The sequence below is a fragment of the Talaromyces rugulosus genome, chromosome II, assembly GCF_013368755.1.
Source record: "Talaromyces rugulosus chromosome II, complete sequence".
NCBI classification, from domain to species: domain Eukaryota; kingdom Fungi; phylum Ascomycota; class Eurotiomycetes; order Eurotiales; family Trichocomaceae; genus Talaromyces; species Talaromyces rugulosus.
In genome coordinates, this window is record NC_049562.1 from 597526 (window position 1) to 620108 (window position 22583).

Sequence of the window (22583 nt, forward strand, 5' to 3'; positions counted from 1 at the left end):
TTCTGCAGCTTTCCCAACATCGCTTCCATTATCGCCACGATGGACGACCTCATCGACGTGTATCCAAGCCCAAGGCGCGATAAACAGGTGTGCTCAGTTCTCAAGCAGCCAGACATCAAAGACTTTAGTCTCTTAGCGAAAGATAATAACTAACAACCACAGTGCGATATCTGCTCACGAAGCTTCGCCCGATCGGAGCATTTGGCGAGGCATCGTAGGACGCGTAAGATATCAATCTAGCTCTTGATACATCCTCAGCTAGCTAAACTGCATTTTAGATACCAAAGAAAAGCCTTTTACTTGTCCTTATTGCCACAAGTCTTTCCAGAGGTCCGATGTCAAAGCTACCCATGTAAGAAAGTGCCATGGCAACTCTCCTGGCTATGGTGATCAAGAGGAAGATAGACGTCGCAAGCGTGTCCGCATTGCATGCCACAGTTGTCGTAAACGGAAGATGCGCTGCGATGGGAATGAGCCTTGCGCTCCCTGCAACTCGACCCAGACTGCCTGTCATTACCCAGCTTCGCCGACATCAACAAGGCATGCCCATACCCAGTTAGAAAATGAGTTACATTTGTCAACCAGCAACGATGATCCGCGTCTACTTAACACAGAGAGCGAGCCCTTTCTGGACACTGAAGCGGACTCGCTTCAGACAGCCCATCAAGAGGCATTCAACCTACCTTTCCAAGGAGGACAGCCAATGCCTTTCGATACCGGTACAATGGTTGATGCACGCGGACTGCCCCTGTCCAACGATGATATCATTTATTCAATCCCAGCTGCGACGGGAGGACTTGACTTTTGGCAAATGCCCCCCACGGTATGTAACAAACGCCCCCCTCTATCATGGCCTGAAGGCTAAGGATCGTACGGTCAGTTCTGGTTTGACGGATCAGACCTGTCCTGGAGTGATGACATTTTTGATTCGACATCACCAATCTCAAATCATGTTTTTTCTTCGTCAATGCAGCATTTGACGGCTATCATGCAAGAATACTTTGATCGAAAATCTCGGGCACCTTCGCCTTCGCTGAATAAAGCTAGCAAGATGTGGTACTCGGCTCCACCAAACATGGACGACTACAACAAGGACATTCTTAGGGTTTTCTTAAATATCTTCCGCCGATACATACCAGAGACCTTTCCACTGTTTATAGATTTTACAGTTGGTGGCCAAAATCGCGCCGCATATACCCTCGCTATAGCTGCCACGGGTGGACTTTTTTGCTCAGTACCTGGCAGCGCCGAAGTTGCCAAGGCAATGTATAATGATGCTCGGCGGTTATTACTAGCTTCGGTATGTCTATTTGTTGTTTTATGAAGGCCAAATTTTTAATATCGACCAGTTCCATATCCGCAATCCAGTAGATGAGATCTCAGCTAGTCCGCAAGATAAACTGTTAACAGTGAAGACAGTAAGCTCTTTTTACTTCTACTCTCTCAAAGCATACTAATCACTGTTCATCAGTTTATCCTTCTCAAAATTTATGGTCTTTGCAGTGGTGATAAAAGATCCTATGAATTTGTAGAGGCTTTCCATGGCAATTTCGTACATGTTCGTTCACTCGGCTCGTTTTTTTTATAGTCTTTCTCTCTAATCTCCAACTAGGCAGTACAAGAGTACAGTCACTCATGCGAAAGTTCTGGATTGAACAACTTGAACGATGAGATAAATACTCGGTTTGTACATCACACACACTCCTGGAAACGAGTGTTGCTAATCACTTATAGGCTCCTAGAAACTCTGCAAATTTTAGATTGCTACCGCGTTATCATAATGCAACGACCCCCATCGCTCTCATGGCATCACGTTGATTTATTTGCAAGACCAGGAACTCACATGTCCCATTTCTACGAAATCTCCAGAGATCTGACAGATGGTGGCCACAAAATAGAGACTAGTTGTCCCCAAGAATTCCACCTCCCCAGTCTTGCAGGATTATGCTCTTATTTATGGCCCGCGACCTATTCGAGGCAAAACAGGGATTTTGGAGATGGACCGTCGACCAAAAGCACATATTTCTGGGAGCCCCATTTCGCCGAGCTAGCCTGCGATAATTGGCTTCGTACAATCGGCCAGACGAGCAGCTATGCTTCCCTTGCAGTTTATCATATGATGAACATTATGCTCCACGCAAATCTTACGATGCTACAGCATTTTGCGCATTCTGCCCCAGGATCGGCTGCACGAGACCCAAAGAATAGTTTAGTGGCTAGGGAGATAAAAACATGGAAAGAGGGCAGACACTACGAGATCGCGAACTGGCATGCCGAGGGTATCATATCATCCGTTGAGAAAGCAATCAGCACTTCCTCGGGCAAAGCTGAGCAACAACGATCGAGATCAACCAACACTGAACCACGACGTCTCCCATACGAAGCGCCGCATGTACCTTATGCCATTTATTATGCAACCCTTGTGATATGGTGCGGTGCTATCACGGATGAACCAGCGGATATGTCTTCGCCAAATGCTCAAGTATACATCGCACGTGGAGAGCGGATTTTGTCATTGCATAAAGTCCATATAGCTCAGCTTTTGGCGCGCGTGCTTTATGAGATTAAGTAGATAGTCTTCTTCATAAATAACGGTCATTATATGAGCCCATATTATTTAGTCATATTTGGAGCATATATAGCTGCTTGCAGATGGAACCCGGAAGGATGGCATTTTATACGGTTTCTCCCGGTCCGAACGTGATAGTACTATATCTTTCCGTTAGTGTCGAATCCCATTACGATTTCGTGAGCTTTAGTAGCGATCTTGTTGGATTTTTCTGAGCCAGAATCCAGGGGTTATTGTTAAACATTACGGCGTTCGCGGATCAATCGGGTGGTGTTCCAGGCTGGAGCCGATGGGGTACCGAGGTGGATCTATACAGCCATTGGAACTACTCTGTCATACACTATCTACATATGTAAATACCACCTGATTATCCTTTTCATGTTTTTACGATCCAATATTCTCTTAGATCTAGCTTAGAATCCTTAGGAAAATTGCAAGCATGCCAAACAAATTGCGCGACGACCTCCACAAAGTCGACACCACATCGTTCGACTATATTTACGAAGAAAATGCGACTATTCCACTGAAAGAGGGACGTGGAGTTGTCCGGTGCAATGTTTTCCGGCCTAAAGCTCCTGCGGGTTCACAATTCCCCGTCTTAGTGACGTATGGGCCTTATGGCAAGGATGTTCACTACTCAGTGTAAGTGTTGTGAGTTTCTTGTGTGTTGGTTTACTCACATTTCACCTCAGCTTCCACACAGCTTCATTCTCAGAAGTGCCCGCAGAGCATCACTCGCCCCATTCAGCATGGGAAACACCCGATCCCGGGTTCTGGACACGCCATGAATATGCTCTTGTTCGAGCCGATGAAGTCGGCCTGGGCCAGTCACCGGGCGTTCTCAATACCATGTCTCGCGACACCAGTCTTGCTTTCAAAGATGTGATTGAATGGGCGGCCTCTCAGTCATGGTCTTCTGGAAAGGTTGGCCTGCTCGGAATTAGCTACTATGCTGGCAGTCAATGGCGAGTAGCAGCACGTCGACCTCGCGGCCTGGCATGCATGATTCCCTGGGAGGGAATGAGTGACTATTACCGTGATCGCTGTCGGCATGGTGGTATATTATCAAATACCTTTATTGATTTTTGGTGGAATCGACAAGTGAGTCACCCTACTTTATTTTTAAGGCATCTCACCTAACATGGCATTTTAGGTTATTGTAAACCAGTACGGTCGTCCTGGTAGAGCAGCTCGCAACTACGGCGTAGACACCATTGAAGGAAACCTCGAAGAATCTGAGCTCCGCGCCAATTGCCATGATCAAAATGTGGATAATGTGGTAAACCGTTTTCTCGACGATGATTACTACGCCAGCAAAGACTATAACATGTCCGATATCGAAGTCCCAATGCTATCAGTTGGAAACTGGGGAGGTATTCTACTTCATTTAAGAGGCAATGTGGAAGGATTCATGAATACCGGATCCCAGCACAGGTATCTGCGGCTTATCACTGGTCGACATGATCTGCCGTTCTACACCAAGGAGTGTGTGGATCTACAACTGAGCTTCCTCGATGCATTCCTCAAAGGGAAAGATCCTCAAGGTTGGTCGCGAGGCGAACAGCCAACAGTAGGATACAAAGTCCGTGTGGGCGACGTTGGATACAATGACACAGCTGCTGAAGCGGCATACCCTTCAAGATCTGCAGAGGAATGGCCAATCCCAGAAACGAAGTATACCAAGTATTATCTTACTCCAACCCAAGGGCTGAGTGAGACTCGTGTTGCTCAGAATGATGAAAGCAAAATTTCGTACAAGGCCCTTGGGGACCTTAAAAATCAACAACTCATTCAATTTCACAGCGAGCCATTCACGGAGCATGTCGAGTTTACAGGCCATGTTGTTGCGCATTTGAACGTGTCAGTTACGGCCCAAGAGAATCAAGCCAGTCAGCCGAGTGACATTGATCTGTTCCTCACTGTCCGGCACTTGGATGCCACGGGAAAGGAGATTTATTATACAGGTACTGTTGGCGACCCTGTGCCTATCTCCAAAGGCTGGCTGCGGGTTAGTCTTCGAGCCGTGAACGAAAAGGACCCAAGACATCAGCCCTGGCATCCTCATCGTGAGTATCTATCAACGGACCACTCTCCACTAGTCCCGGGAGAGATATACCCGGTTGACGTGGAGATATGGCCTACGAATGTTGTGATGTCGCCCGGTGACAAGTTGGTGTTTGAAGTTTCCTCTGGTGATACGCAAGGTGCTGGACTATTTGAACATAATTCAAAGGAGGACCGAGATGAGAAGTCTTTTGGAGGGGTGAATCATGTTCATTTTGGAAAGGGCTATGAGAATTGGCTGCTGATGCCTTTGATACCATCCAAAATTTGAATATTTAACACTAACAGACACTTCAATATTGTGTCTTCAACAATACGTATGCAGTCAACTAGGATAGATTATCTCACTCAGGAACGATCTCCAAAACTCTCGTTTACATATGCAATAGTTGATAGTGCTTTCAAAATGTTGTATTGTGCCATTTATGTTCTTATTAATTCCAGCTTCACAAGCATACATTTCAGTTACCAATCTCCTCCAACAGGATACCTCATTATCTGGCCATTCAATTTCCCTCCTGTTGCCCGCCATATTCGGTTAAGAGTCTAATCCAGTAATTATCAGCCCGGTTTCTTTATTCTTAGATACTCAATACTCTTACCCCCATCATCCACACCCCAGAAAACATCGCGACAACAATCCCCGACTCAACCAAATCCTGTCCAGCGGATCGGTCAGATATCCGATGTGTCCGGCTTGTCTCATGGTAGGCAGGCATTCGTCGCCAGTCGGACGGCCAGTTTCGTTCTGACCGTACTGGTTGTTGTGAGGCATTTTGGCTAGGTACTGAACTCGTCTCAACTCCGGTTTCGAGAACGTCGTAGGCGCGAAGAGTTTCGCGAACTGTCCTAGGTTCTTCTATGATGGTTTCGGTTCCGGCCATTTTTTGTTCAGGTGAGAAAAGTATGAAGATCGATATTTGGAGCTTTCTGGTACTATTGGGAACTAAAAAACAATTAGACTAAATGTTACCACGCTGGTACGCATCCGTGACCCTAAACGGGGAGCCGGAATAGGATGGGGTAACCCCATGTTCTCAACCCCATGCTTCCAACACGTCATTTTATTCACCAAAAGGATGATCATCTCACTCTGGAGCTTAGTAGACGCGAATGCTAGGACGATCTCCAACAATAAAGCTTTATCTAGCCTACTATGATTAGAAACACACCTCTTACCTTGTAGACTGATTCACAAAAACTGACATAACTACAATGGCAAACGAATCTTTCTCTCGAATCGAAATATCCTGTCTAGAAGCCCGGCCACAGTCCATTCGTCTTCGCCAGAATCTATTTCATTCTTTACACTCGGCCCTCAAATCATCCGAGCAAAGCATCAGGGACACTATCGCCGAGGATACCAACCATGGCGACTGGGATATCAATCTCGAGTATACACTAGCAATCGCCGAATTACGTGCCCATTACGACTCGTTGGACCTTGAGGAAGACCGCAAGAGCAATAAATTGGTGGATAATCCACAGGCAACGACCGGTGTGGGCATTGTCTACATTATTCCTTCGAAGCAGAACCTATTTTATTCGGTCATCTCGGCGCTTACAGCGGCTCTAGCAACGGGGAATTGTGTCATTTTGGAGGTACTTTTAATTATCTGTGGAAAATTGCCAAAGCAATTAATTTGCTAAGAATGGATCTAGCTACCTACAACACTGACGCGGGTCTCTGGGATATTACGTACGATATTGCCCCAAGCTCTCGACGCGGACGTCTTTGCAATTGTTAGCACCAGGGTATCCAAAGAAAGTCTCTCCAAATGTCGTATTTTGGATCAAACTAGAGATGTCAGTGATGCAGGGGATGTTGCTGACAAGGTCGACCACAAGTCCACACAAGTGCCGTTCACAAAGGTGGTAGCAGTCGTAGATCGATCTGCAAACATATCTGATGCTGCCTCAATCATTGGCGCATCGCGAGCTGCCTTTAACGGCCAGTCTGACTATTCTCCGGGTCTCGTACTTGTTAATGAGTTTGTGGCTGATGACTTTTTGTTCCATCTTTCCCAAGCCATTATATCCCCAATACACGGGGGAAAGGCAATTTCAAAGTCTTCACGCCAGTCAAAGGGAGTCCGAGACGGTCTCAACCAACTACAAAGTGAGCTCGAGAGGAACGACAACCTGAAAGTGATTCTCTCCGGTGAAAATGGAAGCATTGTCGAGATCCGAGATCGGTGAGTCGGAACCAAAAAACTGGAATACTACGATCCTCTACTAACCTTTGATTTTCTCATAGAACACAAATAACGGCCGGATGCCAACTTGATGGTCGAGTTATTACTATCTATCGAATCACCAGCTTAGACGACGCTATTGACTTGTGTAATGGGTAAGTTGCAACAATCCGCCCCGACTCTCTTATTTGCAGGTCATTAAGTCAGTCGAACTAGGGCCCAAACTCCTCTAGAAGCATCCTATGTTTTTGCAGCAACAACTGAAGGAAATTACTTGTCGCGGTTCATTGATGCACGAATCTCATTTGTCAATCATATTCCTTGCGAACTAATGGGTACTTCTATTGCTTCAACTTATAAAACCAACCCCCTTACTTACAAGTTAAAAGTTGGTCCCTTTGCGGCAGAGCATCCGACAATCGCCCCAGGTGTATTCCCACGATACAACCCTGCATTGTTCCGCAGTCCTCGTCCAAGGCTCGGCCATGCCTCACAATTGACTCTTCTATGTCAAAGGTCGAAAGCCTCAAGGTCTACGAAGGAGCTTGATTCGTGGAGTCGGTCTATACTACAGGAAGCCCTTCCGCCTACCAAACAGGGGAGTGGCGCTGACGTTGGCTTCTTTGATCAGGCATTCATCCTAGTTGGTATTACTGTTATTTCGGTCATAGCAGGTGGTACATTTACCATGTATCGGTATGCAAAGCGTTGGCATTAGAACGATTCTAGATTGTAGACATAGTTTGCACTCAATATTTCAATATTATTGTTGATTTTTTAAAGTGATAAGAATCGAATTCGAGATACGGTAGTCTTTATGTAACTATTGAAAAATAACTTAAGATGGTAAAGAGGATAAGACACATATTTATTCAGTTTCAATACAACATATGTCAATATACGGTTCGATATCTTTTTTGACCAATTTTAATAAATATCAACTAGCTACGCGGCGATTCCAACCATCCTCGGACGGAGAATTTTCTCTTTTCTGTCCTGACCCTCCTTGACCTTATGAATACCAGTCCGGTACGACCCAAACGTGAATTGCGAGTTACACATATTAACCAGCTCCCAAGTTTCCGCCGCCAAAACATTCGGGTCTGCCTCATCTTCCCAGTCACCAGCAGCCCCCGCCGCAAACAATGCAGGCATCCAGTGATCATCCGTGGCTTGAGCCTCGCGGTATGCCGGGTGCTGCATAAGCCGAATCATAGCTTTCCTCAACGCGGGTCCACGGTTTTGAGTCACCACGTCCTCGGTGGCTTGTCTAAAGTCCAAAGCCCATGACTCTGGTGGTCGCTCTTGGCCCAAGGACTCGCGGTAAAGCAGCATATCAATCCAGTTATTTCGGTACAGGTTGTGCACGGCGCCGCCAGTGCCGATTAATAGGTATTTCTCCTTGCGGAGTGGTCGAAGTGTAGCCCCAACTTTAACGTGATACCAGGGGTCATAGCGAGCATTCATGGAGATTATGGTCACTGGTGGGCACTTTGTGAAATCCGGAAACATCTTGATCAGGACAAGAAATGTGTCGTGGATCCAGTCAAATGTTGGGTTTGGGCTGACGTTGAACCTCTCAGCCTTTAGCATGGATATGCAACGGTTTGCAGTGGCTAGATCGGGGTTGGGTACCCAGTCCTTGTACAGCGAGGGAGTGACAAATGGGCAGGGGCTTTTGCCTGGGTTAGGGTTGGTGGCAACTTCAATCTTGTCGTTGAGACAAGCCCAGTGGGCACCCTGCTGATATTAGTTACGCTGGTCTGTATTTGATGTGCTTCATGCACATACCATCATGATTATACCCTTCACATTCTGGGCGAGTGCTTCGTCGCCGCATTTCTTCCAGTAGTCGCCCGCTTCGGTCTCGGCTTCGAGCATGCGGGTGGAGCCGTGAGAGAAGAAGTGTACAGGAGTGATCTCTTATTTTCTTCAGTAATTATAGAGATTCTAGAGTTGACGATTTAGGATGAAATCTTACCCATACTGATGATCTAGCGGTAGATCAAGTGTAAGGCTGTCAGACACAGATACCGACAGTGTTTGAGCCAGCCAAGTCGAGCCGGGATCTAAAATATTTGGACCAACGTGAAATCTCAAGGTAGTACTTTGTCCCAATATGCGATGTCATGGGAGCATTTGCGGGGATAAGGTCCGGAGATGGAGCAGGCATGGGGTTCCGAGTGGCCCCAGTCCACCGGTTCCCCAGCTCCCCAGCTTCGACTTTCCCAATTAGGCAATTCTCATTCCGCAGATCATTCGAAAGCATTATAAATAAAAGACGGAAAGTTTATTCTCTAGAAAGGATTAAACAACATTTGAAAATTATTTTCATCTTCCAAGTCATTAAAAAAATGTCCTCCCAGTCGCGTCCTGCATCAGAAGACCAGTTGTCCAAGGCTCTCCCTAGCCTGACGACGTATCTAACAGGCCACAATCCCTCAACAGGAAGTACCACGATCCAAGAAAAACGGCCAGCAAAATGGCAGCCAGTCGACAATAATAACATGGCTTTCAACGTCCCTTTCACTACATCAGAATTCCCCGTGTCCATGAACAACAACGTGGACATTGTCAAGCACGACGAAAGATTGCAATCCGGGAAATTGGGGATTGTCAACCCAGGCGGCACAGTGCTGCGCTTTGTAGACTTTGCACCCGGGTTTGAATCTGCGATGCATCGGACCAGGAGTCTTGATTATGGGATTGTGGTTGAAGGGGCGATCGAGCTGATTCTTGATTCTGGCGAGAAGCAGGTCCTGCACCGAGGCGATGTGTGTGTGCAGCGGGGCACAAACCATGCGTGGAGAAACCCGAGCGAGACGGAGTGGACACGGGTGGTCTATATTCTACAGGACTCGCAACCGGTGGTGGATGTGGGAGGAAAACCTCTGAGAGAGTACTTGGGCCGAAGCGCAGGGGAGATTCCGGCCAGTGGGAATGATTAGTCTTTGACTTTGTCTGCTTTGCAAATTTATAACGAGTTACAATCTTGTCTACTATGTATTTGATAATTGAACAGTCGTTTGTTAAAGTTGACAAGTATACATGGGATAGGGCAAGGGTTAGGGTTAACACGGCCGACAAAGCCATTCTAGTCAAATACACCGTGAACTAGGCATCAATTTATCTCCCATCTTAGAGTTTCCTGTAGATGCAGCTAACAGCTCGCAAATTACCAGATTATAACCGAGACAGACAAATGTGTGCGGAATCATTCCGTCACAAACCCTTACAGATATATTTCAGATTTCATGACGGAACGTGTATCATCACGGTATGATACAGTACTGCATGAAACCCCATAGACGTGATAGCGAATCGAAAACACCGTAACCAGATTTAAATTAATTCTCTAGAAAACCTTGTAAAACCATATTATCAAAGTCTCTACTACTAATCGTTACAATTACTAGATCTACTCACTTCCATTGCAAGTTTGAACCCCCAGTATTTCTCACAGTAATCATTGTCTGCGATTTCCAAGACAATGAAATGAAGTGGGTATACGAAGGGGCCGAGATTAAAAAAAAAAAAAAAAAAAAAACGATACTAATCATAATCATAGTCATAAAAATGAAAATAATACTCGTATTCATCTTACCTCAACTCTAGGCTTGGGGCGGTGGCGGTAGGGTATGCATGTATGGGAGCCTCGGCGTTCAATAAGCGTCTAGGCTGACCATATATTGCTTGCTATGGTCGCATCGACATATGCAAGGTAAACACCCTCAGATAAAATATTTGTACAAAAAAAAGTGTTGAAGGCTTATTATTAACACCATGCAGTCGCAGTTACAACACAGCGAACATGTATGTATGTGCACGGCGCAGTGGCGCAGCAGCTAGTGCCACCAAAATCCGCAGCAGAACAACAACTCCCCCCCCCCGAATCTATCCATTGCTGCATTTCAGCTGAAAAAGAGCCCTTGTCAGACTAACCCCTGGATTCTACCCTGTAAAATAAGGAGTAAATCTACTGGGTTCTGAAAAACCAGGGGCTTTCCGCCACATGCAACTGTGTAACAAGACATACATCTATGTGTTCACCGACTATGGTGTTGTTTCTATTTTTGTAATTTCTCCCTTTTTTTGCCATCAAAGCTGGGCCATGTTGATGCTGATAAGAAATCAGAAAATTGAATATTTAGAAGGGGTAAAAAAGCACCGTGAGGCTGTACAGGGCCGCGTATAATAGTGGCGTATACTTCTTGAGTCATAAAACTATTTCTTACTCCAGTATTCCTTGACTTTCGTCAAGGCGTTCTCAAGATTATTCCCAAGGCAGATTTTACTAAGTCCCCCCAAAAATGGCAGACCAGAAGAACAAGTCCAGTACTACTACTGCTATTCCTCCTCGCAATGTCATCACAACTCCGGGGGTTATCATGACTTCTGGTAAATCGTCATCTGGTGACAACGCGTCTTTATTTCGTTCCAACTTTGCAAGTTCACCAGGCGGTGCAACGCCAACATCAGCATCGACATCCTCATCTACATCAACAACAGCAGCAGCGTTCTTTTCAAGAACATCCTCCATATCGCCAACATCACCGTCGTCGACAATCCAATACGATCACGAAACATATCTCGAATTACTTGCCGGAAAGAGCCGGTCTGTGGAAAAGACAGCTAGTCAGGTATACAGGGAGGTGAGACTGCCCCTAGAAAAGGAAAAAAAAAAAAAAAAGCAAGGAAAGCTCAACAAAAATAGGAACGAGCGCGCAAGCTCAGTCTCAGAGCTCGGGATCCAGCAGTTCTATCAGGGCCTATTGACCTAGTGGACATGGGCGTGTTTTCGACTCAGGGTCACGTCAGCGAGTATCTGTACGGTGATGGGTATGCTGGGAAGAAACATTCGAACGGTTCTAGAAGGTAGTTCTAGACGGTTAAAATGATTGAATGATTGAATGCTTGGCTCTTGATGATAATGAATTGATTATGTCCACACCTATACTCCCGGTGCATTTGTATTAATTGGCTGTAGCAAGGCTAAAAATGAAGACGAAAGAGAGAGAAAATCAAACGTGAATCGGTCTCTTATAAGTATATTACCTATAACATGTACAACGGAGCCCAAATAGCAAACCTCACGATGCAATGTTGCTCCGGCCTCGAAAAGCGTCGTCGTCACCACCGCCCTCGCTGTCCATTTCCGATATAAATCGCTCCCAAGTATTGATCACGCCCTGGTAAAACTCAATATGCTGCTCGCCGAGCGCACCTAGACTATCTCTAAATTCAACGGCTTTGATGCGGTCAAAGTCGGCGACCTCGCGGACAACTTCCTCGTCAAACATTTCCGACGTCGTCTTTGCAGAATCCACCTCTCGCGTCAACTCGTCGATGCGAAGCTCTAGTTTGCGGATCCGCTCGCGTCGAGACTGTTCATGGTCCACACCACGCATGTCCTCCATTTTCGATCGAAGAAAAGACGCTGGCGACGAGGTGAGCGGGTTCGAGGCATAGTATGATGAAGGGTTGTTGACGAGCGAGTCTCGGTCAGAAACCGCCTTGTTGCGGTATTCCACCAGTGCTTCAAAGTCCAGCTGCTTTTGCTCTCGCGTCTTTAACAGCGCCTTAACCGAGAGAATATACGCTTCCATATCGCGCAGTGAGCCGAGGTAGTTTTGGTCTGTATGGTCTTTGAGTTCCTTCATCCCCCGTGATGTCTCGTCCACAGACGCAGCAAACACTTGCAGTGGCATCTCCACATCCGGCTCCAGGGGAACCAGCTTGCGAAACTGCGTTGCCAAATCAGCATAGTCCGCCTCGAGATCGGCCTCGCGACGGGCCACACGGGCCACGATTTTTTCGACATGGGTCAGATCCTCGTCCAGCTTCTCTGCCTTTTCGCGCACCTCGATGAACCGCCTGTCCGGCTTGTGCACCTTGGTAAAAGCATTTACAAAAGTGTCGGTGAAATTGTCGAATATCCCGCCAGACGGCTCCGTGCCACCTCCGGTCGAGCCGCGGCCCCCGTGTAGCCGCATGTGAGCATTCCAGTCCGGGGACTCGAGAAAGATGGCCAGCAACGGCGCTCGCCGCAAGACCGGGTGTAGTGTAAGTCGCTTGATGAACCTGTGGAGAGACCACGAGCGGCGCTGCGTGAAATCAGGACCGAACCGATCGCCGGTCACATAGCTCTCGACTTTGTGCTTGTCCGGCAGCGGCGGAACGGCACAGGCGGGATATTCTCGGTAGAGGGTTTTGTAGAGGAAGAAGAAATCACGAAAGCGACGACGGACGACAAAATCTGATTTTTGAAATGTCTTGAAATCTGTCTGTAGGAGGAAATGTCAGATCAGCACACATACACACGATTACATAGACAACATAAGAGTTGCTTCATAGCAACATACATGAGTAGTAACGAGATACGAAATGTAGGCATCTTTCGTCCCATCGTTCTCCTTAAGCGGCGAATCGACTGCACACTCCAAGACACCGTCTCCAATACCAGCCAGGTCGACCGGGTCTGCCAACGGGCCCGCCTGGGTTTCGTCTTCAGCTGTGCTCATCCGGCGCTTCCCATTGACGTCGGGGCCGGGGGGAACAGGATCTTCAGAGTCGGTGCCTGCGGTCGTCGGCCGTGAGGCGTCGCTATGGGCATCATTCCGCCAGGAGACGTTATCAAAGTCATCGTTAAAATCGTCCATGGCGGCGGTTCACTGGCCGTGGTGAGGTAGAACACCACCTCAGCGGCACCTCAGCGCGGGGTAGAAAGAGAGACAGACGCAGACGTGAAAGACAGAAGAGTAATGGGCAAGTCAGCAGCTGCAGACGCAGTTTCTGGGGCGGTTATGAGCGGGTGGTCTTAATGATACAGGAACGAGATGGTAGCTTGCGCTGTGGTGGGTAAGATGGAGTGCTTGATTGATGGAGCCTGCACTCGCTCTCGATGTCATGCGCTGATTGGCGCCCGGCCGCGATTGGTCCGCCGACAGCCAGTGCGTCATCGGACCCACTTCAACATACTAACTACCATCAGTATACGGGGTATATACTTCTTGTATAATGATAAGCTCTGTTGATTCAATCGTAATCTAACTACACAAATCAGAGCCATGCAATCAACAAGACTCGCTGACTGCCAAACGCCGCGTCAATTGACAATGGAACATGCCCATTAATGTACATCAATGCACCCAAAAACTGTTTCTTTCCAAAAACGAATATACACCCAAATTTTCTCCAAAAATCAAGATTCGGCCTCATTCTTGTGCTGCATCTTCTCGTTGAACGCGCTGGGCTGGTCTCGGTACATGTCTTCCTCATCTTCGCTCAGAAGTTCCTCTTCACTCTCCTCGGCAAAGGCGTTGTATAGCTCGCCGCCACGGCGTTTTCTTCCGGTGCGGCCGGCCAGCGGGGCTTCAGCGTCGTCGTCGTCTTCGTCGATGATTTCAAACTCATAGTCGTCGTGCGGGTTGTTGCGCAAACGCTTGCGGCGTTGGACCTGGAAGTAGATGCCCAGTCCAATGCAGAAAATCAGAATTAAGCTAACCGATGCGTATATCCAAATCTGTGTGTGAGGTTTGGTGCCAAAGGTTGGCAAAAACGACGGCAGAAAGCCGTCCGATGCGACAGCAGTGGGTACCACTGAGCCTGTGGGAGTGAGCTCCTCTTCAACAGGTGTCGGAGGCACAGCAGGTGTTGTTGGCTTAGCAGGCGCTTCGCTGGGCTTCTCGTTGACGGGACGATCGGCGTGGTCGGTTGCAGAAGCCGGCGGTGTGGTCTTAGTATGTGGTTTGATGCTGACCGTAGCGTATTGGGCGTCTTCGATATTATGATCATCTTCGTGTTCGTCGGCGAGAGGGTGAGGCAGCTGAGATTCCGCGTCGATCGATGAACCCCAGAGAGTCAAGCGCCAGTCAGCGAACACACCTACCCGTTCGTTGACTTTGGTGTCCTTGACGACAACGCTCCAAACACCTTCTCCTGACTCGCCCCTAAAAGTTTGTTAGTTTTATTTTATTTTCAACACAATCAGTGTCTGTAGATCTCACCAATGCGCGACAGACATGAATGTCCAGTCTTCGTAGCCAGAGTCGGCCTCATCACTCTCTCTAGGAATGCTCAGATGGCTGACGATGCCCTGGGGGCCTCGGAGTTCCACGCTTAAGTCGCCTCGCCGCGTGTGGTTCACGTTCATAGTGACAGTGATATGTTCCAGACTTTCAAAGTTTGCCTGCTTCAGCATATCCGAGGTTATGTCGAAATAGCTGGCCAGCCCTTGGTCTCCCTCGGGAATTTCTTTCTGAACGCGCAACCAGGGAGAAGTGTACCAAGCTTGAGGTTTGACCAGCTCCCAAGTTTTGGCCTTTTGCACTAGGGAATACGTGTCAACCACGCCATATCCGAACTGATGGCTAAACTCCTTTCCAATTGGCGTCATCTGGACCTCGTCACCATCGGCGTGTACGGGAACTGCAGTCTCAAGTAGGAGGTATTGAACGTCACGCCAGGTCAAATCAGGCCGGATGCTTAGTACCAAGGCTATAGCACCAGCAGCAAGCGGGCCAGCCGCTGAAGTACCGCCGTGTCTTTCGGTGCATTTCTGGCCAATGTCTGTCGTGTAGATAGCATCGTTACCACCACTGCTGTATGTAACGACAAGCTGTGCCGAGCAGGCCTCGGAATATGGTGGATGGTTTCCTAGGCGGTCAATGGCTCCAACAGTGACACTGTAAATACTGTTCGTGTATCCGTCAAAATTGCAGTTATCATCGCGAGCGCCACCATTTCCGGCGGCAAAGACGTAGATGGATCCTCGGCCGTCGCGTCCATTCTGGATACCATTCATCATGGCCCGCTTGACCAGGGCATTGGGAGCATCCATGGTCTGGCCGTCGTCGCGCGGGCCCCATGAACACGAGTAGATGTGATTCTGCTGGAATCCGTAGTTTATGGCTGTTGCCTCGTCGGCATCGTCAATAGGCTTGGAAAGAATGCGGATGCCGGCAACTTTGCTGTCATAAGCCATACCAACGCCGCAAACATCGTTCCGGACGGCGGCAATCTCACCGGCACACCTGGTGCCATGTTGATCGTCGGAAAGTCGTGGGATGGGGTCGGGCAGGTTGTCGTTGAAGTCCCAGGATCCTTCGGGGAAATAATTGTCTTTCAAATCCTCGCTGTTCAGGTCCAAGCCGTCGTCGACAATGGCGGTGACCACGCCCTTGCCGGTGATGCCTTCGAGCCACACTCCAGTTACATTCAAGTCATTTCCTACTTGAATAGAGTTGAATAAATGCCACTGGCTGCCAAACAACGGATCCTTGATGGCCAGGTCAGAGGCAATACGCTTTTGCCTGGACACGGCTTCCCCCTCTGGTGACGCTGCCTCTTGTCGCACATGTTTTTCGGGAAAATCCACAGGCCCCCTCTTGTGTAAACGTTGCTTCAGCGCAAGCTTCTGCGACCAGAGAACGCCGTCGTCGAGTCCATCGTCTCTCTTCTGCAGGAGGTTGTCGTCATCGCCACCCCGCCGGCGCAGTTTTCGCTGCACCCGGAGCGCTTCCAGCAGTGTTTCGACTGCAGGACCTTGTTCCCGGTCTATGGAGAATTTGTGGTGTCCCTCCAGATTTCCGATCTGGCCTTCATGGTGGGCGCCCAGAAGGCTAGCGATATACTCGGGGGGTATTGAATCATCGAGATGGATGGCGAAAAAGTCGTGGGTATCGTAGGTACGCGGAACAAGCTGTGCAAGGGAGGTCGACAACAGGAAAGACAGCGCGGCAGTTTTGAAGCCGCGCATGGTGGAGGATTATAGAGGAAGCACCGGATCAGGTGCTTCACGAGACAACAACGCAAAGGACACGGAGGCCGGACTTGGCCATGTACTATCGCAGATCGGACGGCGACAGAACTGGTGCTTCGAGGATGGAATACGGGAGGTATATAGAATTCAGTGCAGGTGTCGTTGTCGTCGATGCAGTGCAGAGATAAAGAAAGGACAGAGAGGAAGAGCAGAATAGGAGACCAGAGACAAGAGTGTAAGAACCGCCAAGCACGACGACGACGATTGCGGATTGCGGGCAGCCAATCACGTCAGCGGGATCGGGGCATACCATTGTATATCTTTCATTATTTAATATTATTTTATTTAATATTATTTCCCCCAAGGCTTCCCTGTTCGCTGTTGGGTTTAACCCTGCCGTCAATCCATGCAGTAAGCAGTAAGCAGTTAGCAGGTACGACGAACTCGTACGTAGTAGGTTATGGAGTACACGACGATGCGGTGAGACCTGCGCCAGGCGAATGGCAGGCCACCACATACAGTAAAATGGTAATAAACTGGGCCGTACTCGGGAGAATATCATACTAAACGGGCGATTGGTGCCTATTACTGATGTTACTATCCTAATAATGTTGTATATCAATCTGTCCTTGCAGCCCGTGGCCGGCCGGCCAATAAAGTGACGCACCTGCCACACCAGCCACCAGCTTTACGCACTCCAGCCTTCTCTTCGCTCTCTTTTTACTGCGTCTCCTCCATCGCTCTTCTTTTTCTTCCTCCTTCTTATCGTCCATTGTTGCTTTCTTCCCTCCAAGCTCCAAGAATGCACCGTTTTTAATCGCTCTCCTCCTCGATAATACTGCGAACCCAGTTCCTGCGGTCCCTCTTTGGGAGAGCTCCGCTTCACTTTTACCCGTTTGGGGCGTTTATTTATTCCTCGCCGCCCGACTGCGACTTTTTTCGCCTGAGCCGTTGGGCGTGTGTTTCTTTGTTCATATTTTATTTTTATTCTATTTTTTCCTTGGATATTTTTCTTACACGACTGTTCGACCTGACTCAATTGATCCGCTCTCGCTCTGGCATGTCTCTGCTGTCACTCCATTGATCTAGCCATCCACCCGTTATCCACCAGTTACGACGCAATGGCTGCAGCACACTCTCGGCGAGCGTCTCTCTCGCACAACAGCAACTACGATCCAACACAACCAAGACCTGCCAATAGCGGCTTGAGCCGCTCCATCTCGACGCGAGCAAGACAGGCGCCCGTTCCAGCACCAGAGCCAGCCATGGAAGAGGGAGGAATCCCGCCGTTCGCTCCAGCTGCGCCGCCTGCGCCAGTAGCTCCAGAAGCTCCTCAAGTTCCCCAAGTTGCCCGAGCCCCTCCGGCCTCGTATCGCAACGGCGCGGTTCCCCAGTATGCGAACCCGCAATATCGAAGCGTTACGCGGTCCTTCTCTGCCAGGTCGAGGGATCGACCCCAAGAAGCTGGGTTTCCGCCAGTGAGAATTGAATACGGCGATGCTTATGGGGTGCCAAACGAACAAATCCAATCTCAACGGCGTGCTGAACGCCCCAAGTCTATATCTAGACCATTCCCTGTCGATGCACCACCGCCACCTGCAGCCGACACCGCTCCTATCGACTCGGCAGAAGGGCTGCAATCATCGTCTGGAACTCTTGCTCGACCAACATCAGGGAGCCAAGCCTCTCCAGTTGGCGGGCCCAATGCAGTCCGATCTTCAAACCCGGAATCCCGCAAACCGCGTGACGATCATCGATCGCCCTTACAGCAGCTGGAAACAAGGCTTGTCGGGATGAGCAAGGAAGAAAAGCGGGCACGGATGGTGGAGGCAGAGAGCAAACTACGCGAACAGATTGCTCGGCGGCAGAGCCAGCGTACAAGCTCCGGTACTCAGTCTGCTTCTCCCAAGACGGAGACCAGGAGCATCCGTACTCCGGATGGTCCAAGGGAGGGCAATCCAAACACCCGGCAAATGGGCAGCGATGTTCCCCGTAGAAGTGCTACCATCGACTCTCAGACTACTAGAGACAGCCAAGCCCAACAATACGCGAGAAGACAGCCGGCTGTTGATCGCGAGCTTGCCCCCGGCCAGATTCAATATGCCGCAGTCCAACAAGCGAGAAAACCACAATATACATCCATTCAGGACACCCAGGGACGGCGGGGTCCCATACAACCACCACAGAATATGCCACGCCATGCCCGTACTGTCAGTGTAGGCGGCGCAGGGAACAGAGGTCCACCTGAGGATGTATTTGCTCCGAATCAAAATATCCCTCCAAATCAAAACACCGGAAGTTTCCCGTCAAGAGCCTCGGGAATGTCAAGGTCCGGCAGCAACAAGGCGCAGCGATTGCTAGGATCCGAATATGCCCAACAACAACCTGCGACTCCTACTGGACCACAGGCAGCAGAGAAAGGACTCCTTGATCGTGAGACGGGCAACGTACCCACCCACTTCGCCGGCGAAACTCTGAACCAGACGGTGAAAAACGAACAACCCGAACCGAGTGAGAGTTCAGAGAGCACTCCGACCTTGAAGAAGGGAGGGAAGCGAAATACGGTTTCCTTTGACGTTCCACCTCCGACACCACCTCCTTTGAATGAATGGCGGCAAGCGCCTGTAGCAAGGCTAGGCCTTTCACACCGAGACTTTGAGCGTGTTGATATGGACAGGGGCAAAGCATGGTGGGAACAGGACAAGAGTACGCGACGTCGACTAAGCCGTTCGCTCCCCAATGACTACCGAAAGCCTATTCCAAAAGTTAACGATCGTAACCGATTCAATCCACCTCTCTTTTTGAAGTGTGGCCCATTACTGCGCTATCTTGGTATCAGGCGAACGACCACCGATGGCCCCGAAGGCCCAGTCGAGCAGGAAGTCTGGCGAGGCAGTGTCATGATTGTGACTACCGACTCTTTATCGACTCTAGACACGCCGCCGACACTACGTCTGTTCTCCCAACCAATGGATCTTTTGCCGCCACCTCCTCGAGAGATTGGAGAGGAGCACGGCTCGAAACTTGCTCCAGAATACGTTGATCCTACAGCCGGTCTGGTCAAAGTCGGTCGTGACGGGCGCACCTTGTACGTCAAGCCAGTCGATCATTTGGAAGAGGAGGTGGATCTCTCCCAAGTCGAAAGCGAAGACGGGCTTTTTGAGACTTCTCCTAGTCCGATCGACGACAGTGCCGATGGCGTTGGAAGAGCGGTGCCATCAAACAGACTTGGCTCCACTGATGGGGAAAAGAACGGATTCTACGAGGAAATCCAGGGTTTCCGTCTATATTCTGATCCAGCGAGAGACGTAACGTTCTGGCGGTTCAACATCGAAGTCGAGTTGACTGACAAGCAAGAGCGAGTTGCCTATCGCATCAACGAGGGACCGGCAACTGGCTTCTGGGTACCGGCCAAGGGCCAGTCGATGAACATCATGTTCCATTCGTGCAACGGGTTTAGCATGAACGTGGATCACGACAAATTCAGTGGCCCCGACCCTCTCTGGCGGGATGTACTCAACGAACATCAGACGCGCCCTTTCCATGTGATGCTTGGCGGTGGAGACCAGATATACTGCGACAAAGTCGTCCAGGAATGCGACCTCTTTGAAGAATGGACGCGAATCAAGAACCCTCATAGTAAGCACAATGCTCCATTCAGTGCTGCCTTGAAAGCCGAGCTGGAAACGTTCTACTTGAACCACTATGCGTCGTGGTTCTCGCACGGCCTTTTTGGTCTTGCAAACTCTCAGATACCCATGGTGAATATCTGGGATGACCACGATATCATTGATGGGTTTGGTTCGTATCCGGACCATTTTATGAGATCGCCAGTGTTTTCTGGCCTGGGAAATGTGGCCTTCAAGTACTACATGCTCTTCCAGCACCAGAGTGTACCGGACGAAACCGAAGCAGATGAGCCTAGCTGGATTCTAGGCGCGGCTCCGGGGCCGTATATCACCGAGAAAAGCCGGAGTATGTTTTTGTCGTTTGGAAAGGGAGTTTCGTTCCTGGGCATCGACTGTCGCACTGAGCGCATGGTAAGTAATACCATTCTTTTGTTGCATGTTTCAATAATACTAATGGTGAATAGCGCGAGGAAATTGTAAGCGAACAAACGTACGATCACATCTGGGACCGTTGTCATCGGGAAATCGTTAAAGGCGAGACCAAGCACTTGATTGTGCTCTTGGGCGTGCCTATTGCTTATCCAAGACTGGTGTGTATTCATATCTTTGTTGCATTGGATTCTGGCTGACAAAACAGGTTTGGCTTGAAAATATCCTCACCAGTCGAGTGCTCGACCCGGTCAAGGCTCTCAGCAGGGCAGGAATGTTCTCTGGGCTGGTCAACAAATTCGACGGCAGCGTAGAGATACTGGACGATCTGGATGATCACTGGACAGCCAAGAATCACAAGACGGAGCGCACCTGGCTGATTGAAGATCTCCAGGATCTTGCTGCGGAGAAGTCGATACGAGTTACAATTCTGAGGTATGCCAATCATCTACATTAGATATCTAGAGTCTAACTAACATGGTGAAAGTGGCGACGTTCATTTGGCAGCGATTGGACAGTTCTATTCAAACCCCAGCCTCAACCTGCCCAAAGATAAAGATTATCGCTACATGCCTAATGTTATCTCTTCTGCTATTGTCAATGCGCCGCCGCCAGAGCTTATGGCGGATGTTCTCAACAAACGCAACAAGGTGCACCACATGGACTCGAATACGGACGAAGATATGATCCCGATTTTCACGCACGATGTAGACGGCAAGAATAGGAACAATAAGCGCCTTCTCCCGCGGCGGAACTGGTGTTCTATTCGGCAGTACCATCCTGGTAAGCATTACACTGCTATTATTAAAGTCTGTTCTAACTCGTCATAGGAACAACACCTCCACCCACACCGCCAGACTCGCCAGATCTTCCTGCAGAGGACATTCAAATTGGCAAGTTGAAGCGCACGCTGTCTCTAGGAAGAGGCGATGGCCAAAACCCGCGCGGAGGATTGTTCAGACGCTTGTCGCTACGAGGCCCACCACCTACGAAAGAATTCAACCTGGATGGCGCGCAGAATCAGCAGCGGCGGCGGTTCAGCACAGATGCAGCAAGTCGGCCGTCACCAGAAGCTACCAACGAGCCGCGACCTGGTGTTTTCCATCGACGGCCCACGAATTTGTCTACCAAGGCGGCCAAAAAGGCAGAAGTCGAGGGCGATGATGGACCGTTTGTCAATCTAGAAGGTGGGCTCGATATCACACTCAACATGGAAGTCAGCCCGAAAGACCCAGCGGGCATCACGACGCCGTACAAATTACTTGTTCCAGCGCTGTGGTATGACGGCGGCTTCGACCCAGAGCCGCACCGCATCGTCAAGGGGTGGAAAAAGTGGCTGGGCCGGGGGAAGCAGAAGCCGGCCACCACTAACAACAATGATGCCGACGTTGATGATGATGTCGATCATGTTGATGATGAGAATGAGGAGAATCATGATTATGAAAACGAGGATTACTCGGACAGTGAGAGTGAGCAGGCCGCGACTCATGGCCAGTTAGCGCAGCCTTTTGATGAGCCAGACGACTATACCCCTCCGAAGAGGAAGAAGTGGCTGGGCCTTGTGTAGTTTTTGATTATTTTGTTGACCATTTCCTTTGACTTTGTGATGCACATGAATAATACCCTTTTGTACACCTTTACCTGGAGTAGCCAGGTTTTTGCATTGTTTTTTTCTGTTGTAACAATATCATATTTCGGTCTGTTTATACTAGCAATGGACACATGCAGTCAAATAACAAAAGAGCCAGGCATGAATTGATCGTCCGAGTGATACGACTCGGACGACTCGGAGGATGGCCTAATCGATAAGATCTGGGCCGTGATGATGCCACCGGTGGAGAGAGAAGAACAGTCGAGACATGGGCCGGTTGGTAAGCAGTGCACGTGACAACCACCCAAAAAAGGATGCGATGATCAGATCTGATTTGATTTTCCTG

General features: G+C 49.2%; 9 protein-coding genes across 9 annotated transcripts; 5 read left to right on the forward strand and 4 right to left on the reverse strand.

Moving 5' to 3' along the window:
* Positions 1-39: 39 nt before the first annotated feature.
* TRUGW13939_02652 (uncharacterized protein) lies at positions 40-2572 on the forward strand (the record flags this gene model as incomplete). Its single annotated transcript, XM_035485843.1, has 8 exons — positions 40-87; positions 163-223; positions 279-823; positions 881-1300; positions 1350-1418; positions 1472-1558; positions 1613-1683; positions 1735-2572. The coding sequence occupies 8 exons, from the start codon at positions 40-42 to the stop codon at positions 2570-2572; spliced, it is 2139 nt and encodes a 712-aa protein (XP_035341736.1).
* A 436-nt stretch (positions 2573-3008) lies between these two features.
* On the forward strand, positions 3009-7546 carry TRUGW13939_02653 (uncharacterized protein; the record flags this gene model as incomplete). The annotated part of the gene is made up of 8 exons (XM_035485844.1): positions 3009-3211; positions 3262-3670; positions 3723-4832; positions 5199-5340; positions 5892-6235; positions 6296-6828; positions 6891-6983; positions 7045-7546. 8 exons carry the CDS (start codon positions 3009-3011, stop codon positions 7544-7546), a joined length of 3336 nt encoding a protein of 1111 aa, XP_035341737.1.
* TRUGW13939_02654 (uncharacterized protein) lies at positions 5099-5517 on the reverse strand (the record flags this gene model as incomplete). Its single annotated transcript, XM_035485845.1, has 2 exons — positions 5099-5179; positions 5236-5517. 2 exons carry the CDS (start codon positions 5515-5517, stop codon positions 5099-5101), a joined length of 363 nt encoding a protein of 120 aa, XP_035341738.1.
* Positions 7547-7773: 227 nt separating the features above from the next.
* TRUGW13939_02655 (uncharacterized protein) lies at positions 7774-8709 on the reverse strand (the record flags this gene model as incomplete). The annotated part of the gene is made up of 2 exons (XM_035485846.1): positions 7774-8568; positions 8620-8709. 2 exons carry the CDS (start codon positions 8707-8709, stop codon positions 7774-7776), a joined length of 885 nt encoding a protein of 294 aa, XP_035341739.1.
* A 473-nt stretch (positions 8710-9182) lies between these two features.
* On the forward strand, positions 9183-9776 carry TRUGW13939_02656 (uncharacterized protein; the record flags this gene model as incomplete). Its single annotated transcript, XM_035485847.1, has 1 exon — positions 9183-9776. One exon carries the CDS (start codon positions 9183-9185, stop codon positions 9774-9776), a length of 594 nt encoding a protein of 197 aa, XP_035341740.1.
* A 1362-nt stretch (positions 9777-11138) lies between these two features.
* TRUGW13939_02657 (uncharacterized protein) lies at positions 11139-11707 on the forward strand (the record flags this gene model as incomplete). The annotated part of the gene is made up of 2 exons (XM_035485848.1): positions 11139-11480; positions 11543-11707. The coding sequence occupies 2 exons, from the start codon at positions 11139-11141 to the stop codon at positions 11705-11707; spliced, it is 507 nt and encodes a 168-aa protein (XP_035341741.1).
* Positions 11708-11918: 211 nt separating this feature from the next.
* On the reverse strand, positions 11919-13487 carry TRUGW13939_02658 (uncharacterized protein; the record flags this gene model as incomplete). The annotated part of the gene is made up of 2 exons (XM_035485849.1): positions 11919-13112; positions 13191-13487. The coding sequence occupies 2 exons, from the start codon at positions 13485-13487 to the stop codon at positions 11919-11921; spliced, it is 1491 nt and encodes a 496-aa protein (XP_035341742.1).
* A 542-nt stretch (positions 13488-14029) lies between these two features.
* TRUGW13939_02659 (uncharacterized protein) lies at positions 14030-16585 on the reverse strand (the record flags this gene model as incomplete). The annotated part of the gene is made up of 2 exons (XM_035485850.1): positions 14030-14777; positions 14835-16585. 2 exons carry the CDS (start codon positions 16583-16585, stop codon positions 14030-14032), a joined length of 2499 nt encoding a protein of 832 aa, XP_035341743.1.
* A 1124-nt stretch (positions 16586-17709) lies between these two features.
* TRUGW13939_02660 (uncharacterized protein) lies at positions 17710-22213 on the forward strand (the record flags this gene model as incomplete). Its single annotated transcript, XM_035485851.1, has 5 exons — positions 17710-20628; positions 20682-20807; positions 20855-21081; positions 21134-21429; positions 21477-22213. The coding sequence occupies 5 exons, from the start codon at positions 17710-17712 to the stop codon at positions 22211-22213; spliced, it is 4305 nt and encodes a 1434-aa protein (XP_035341744.1).
* Positions 22214-22583: the final 370 nt, after the last annotated feature.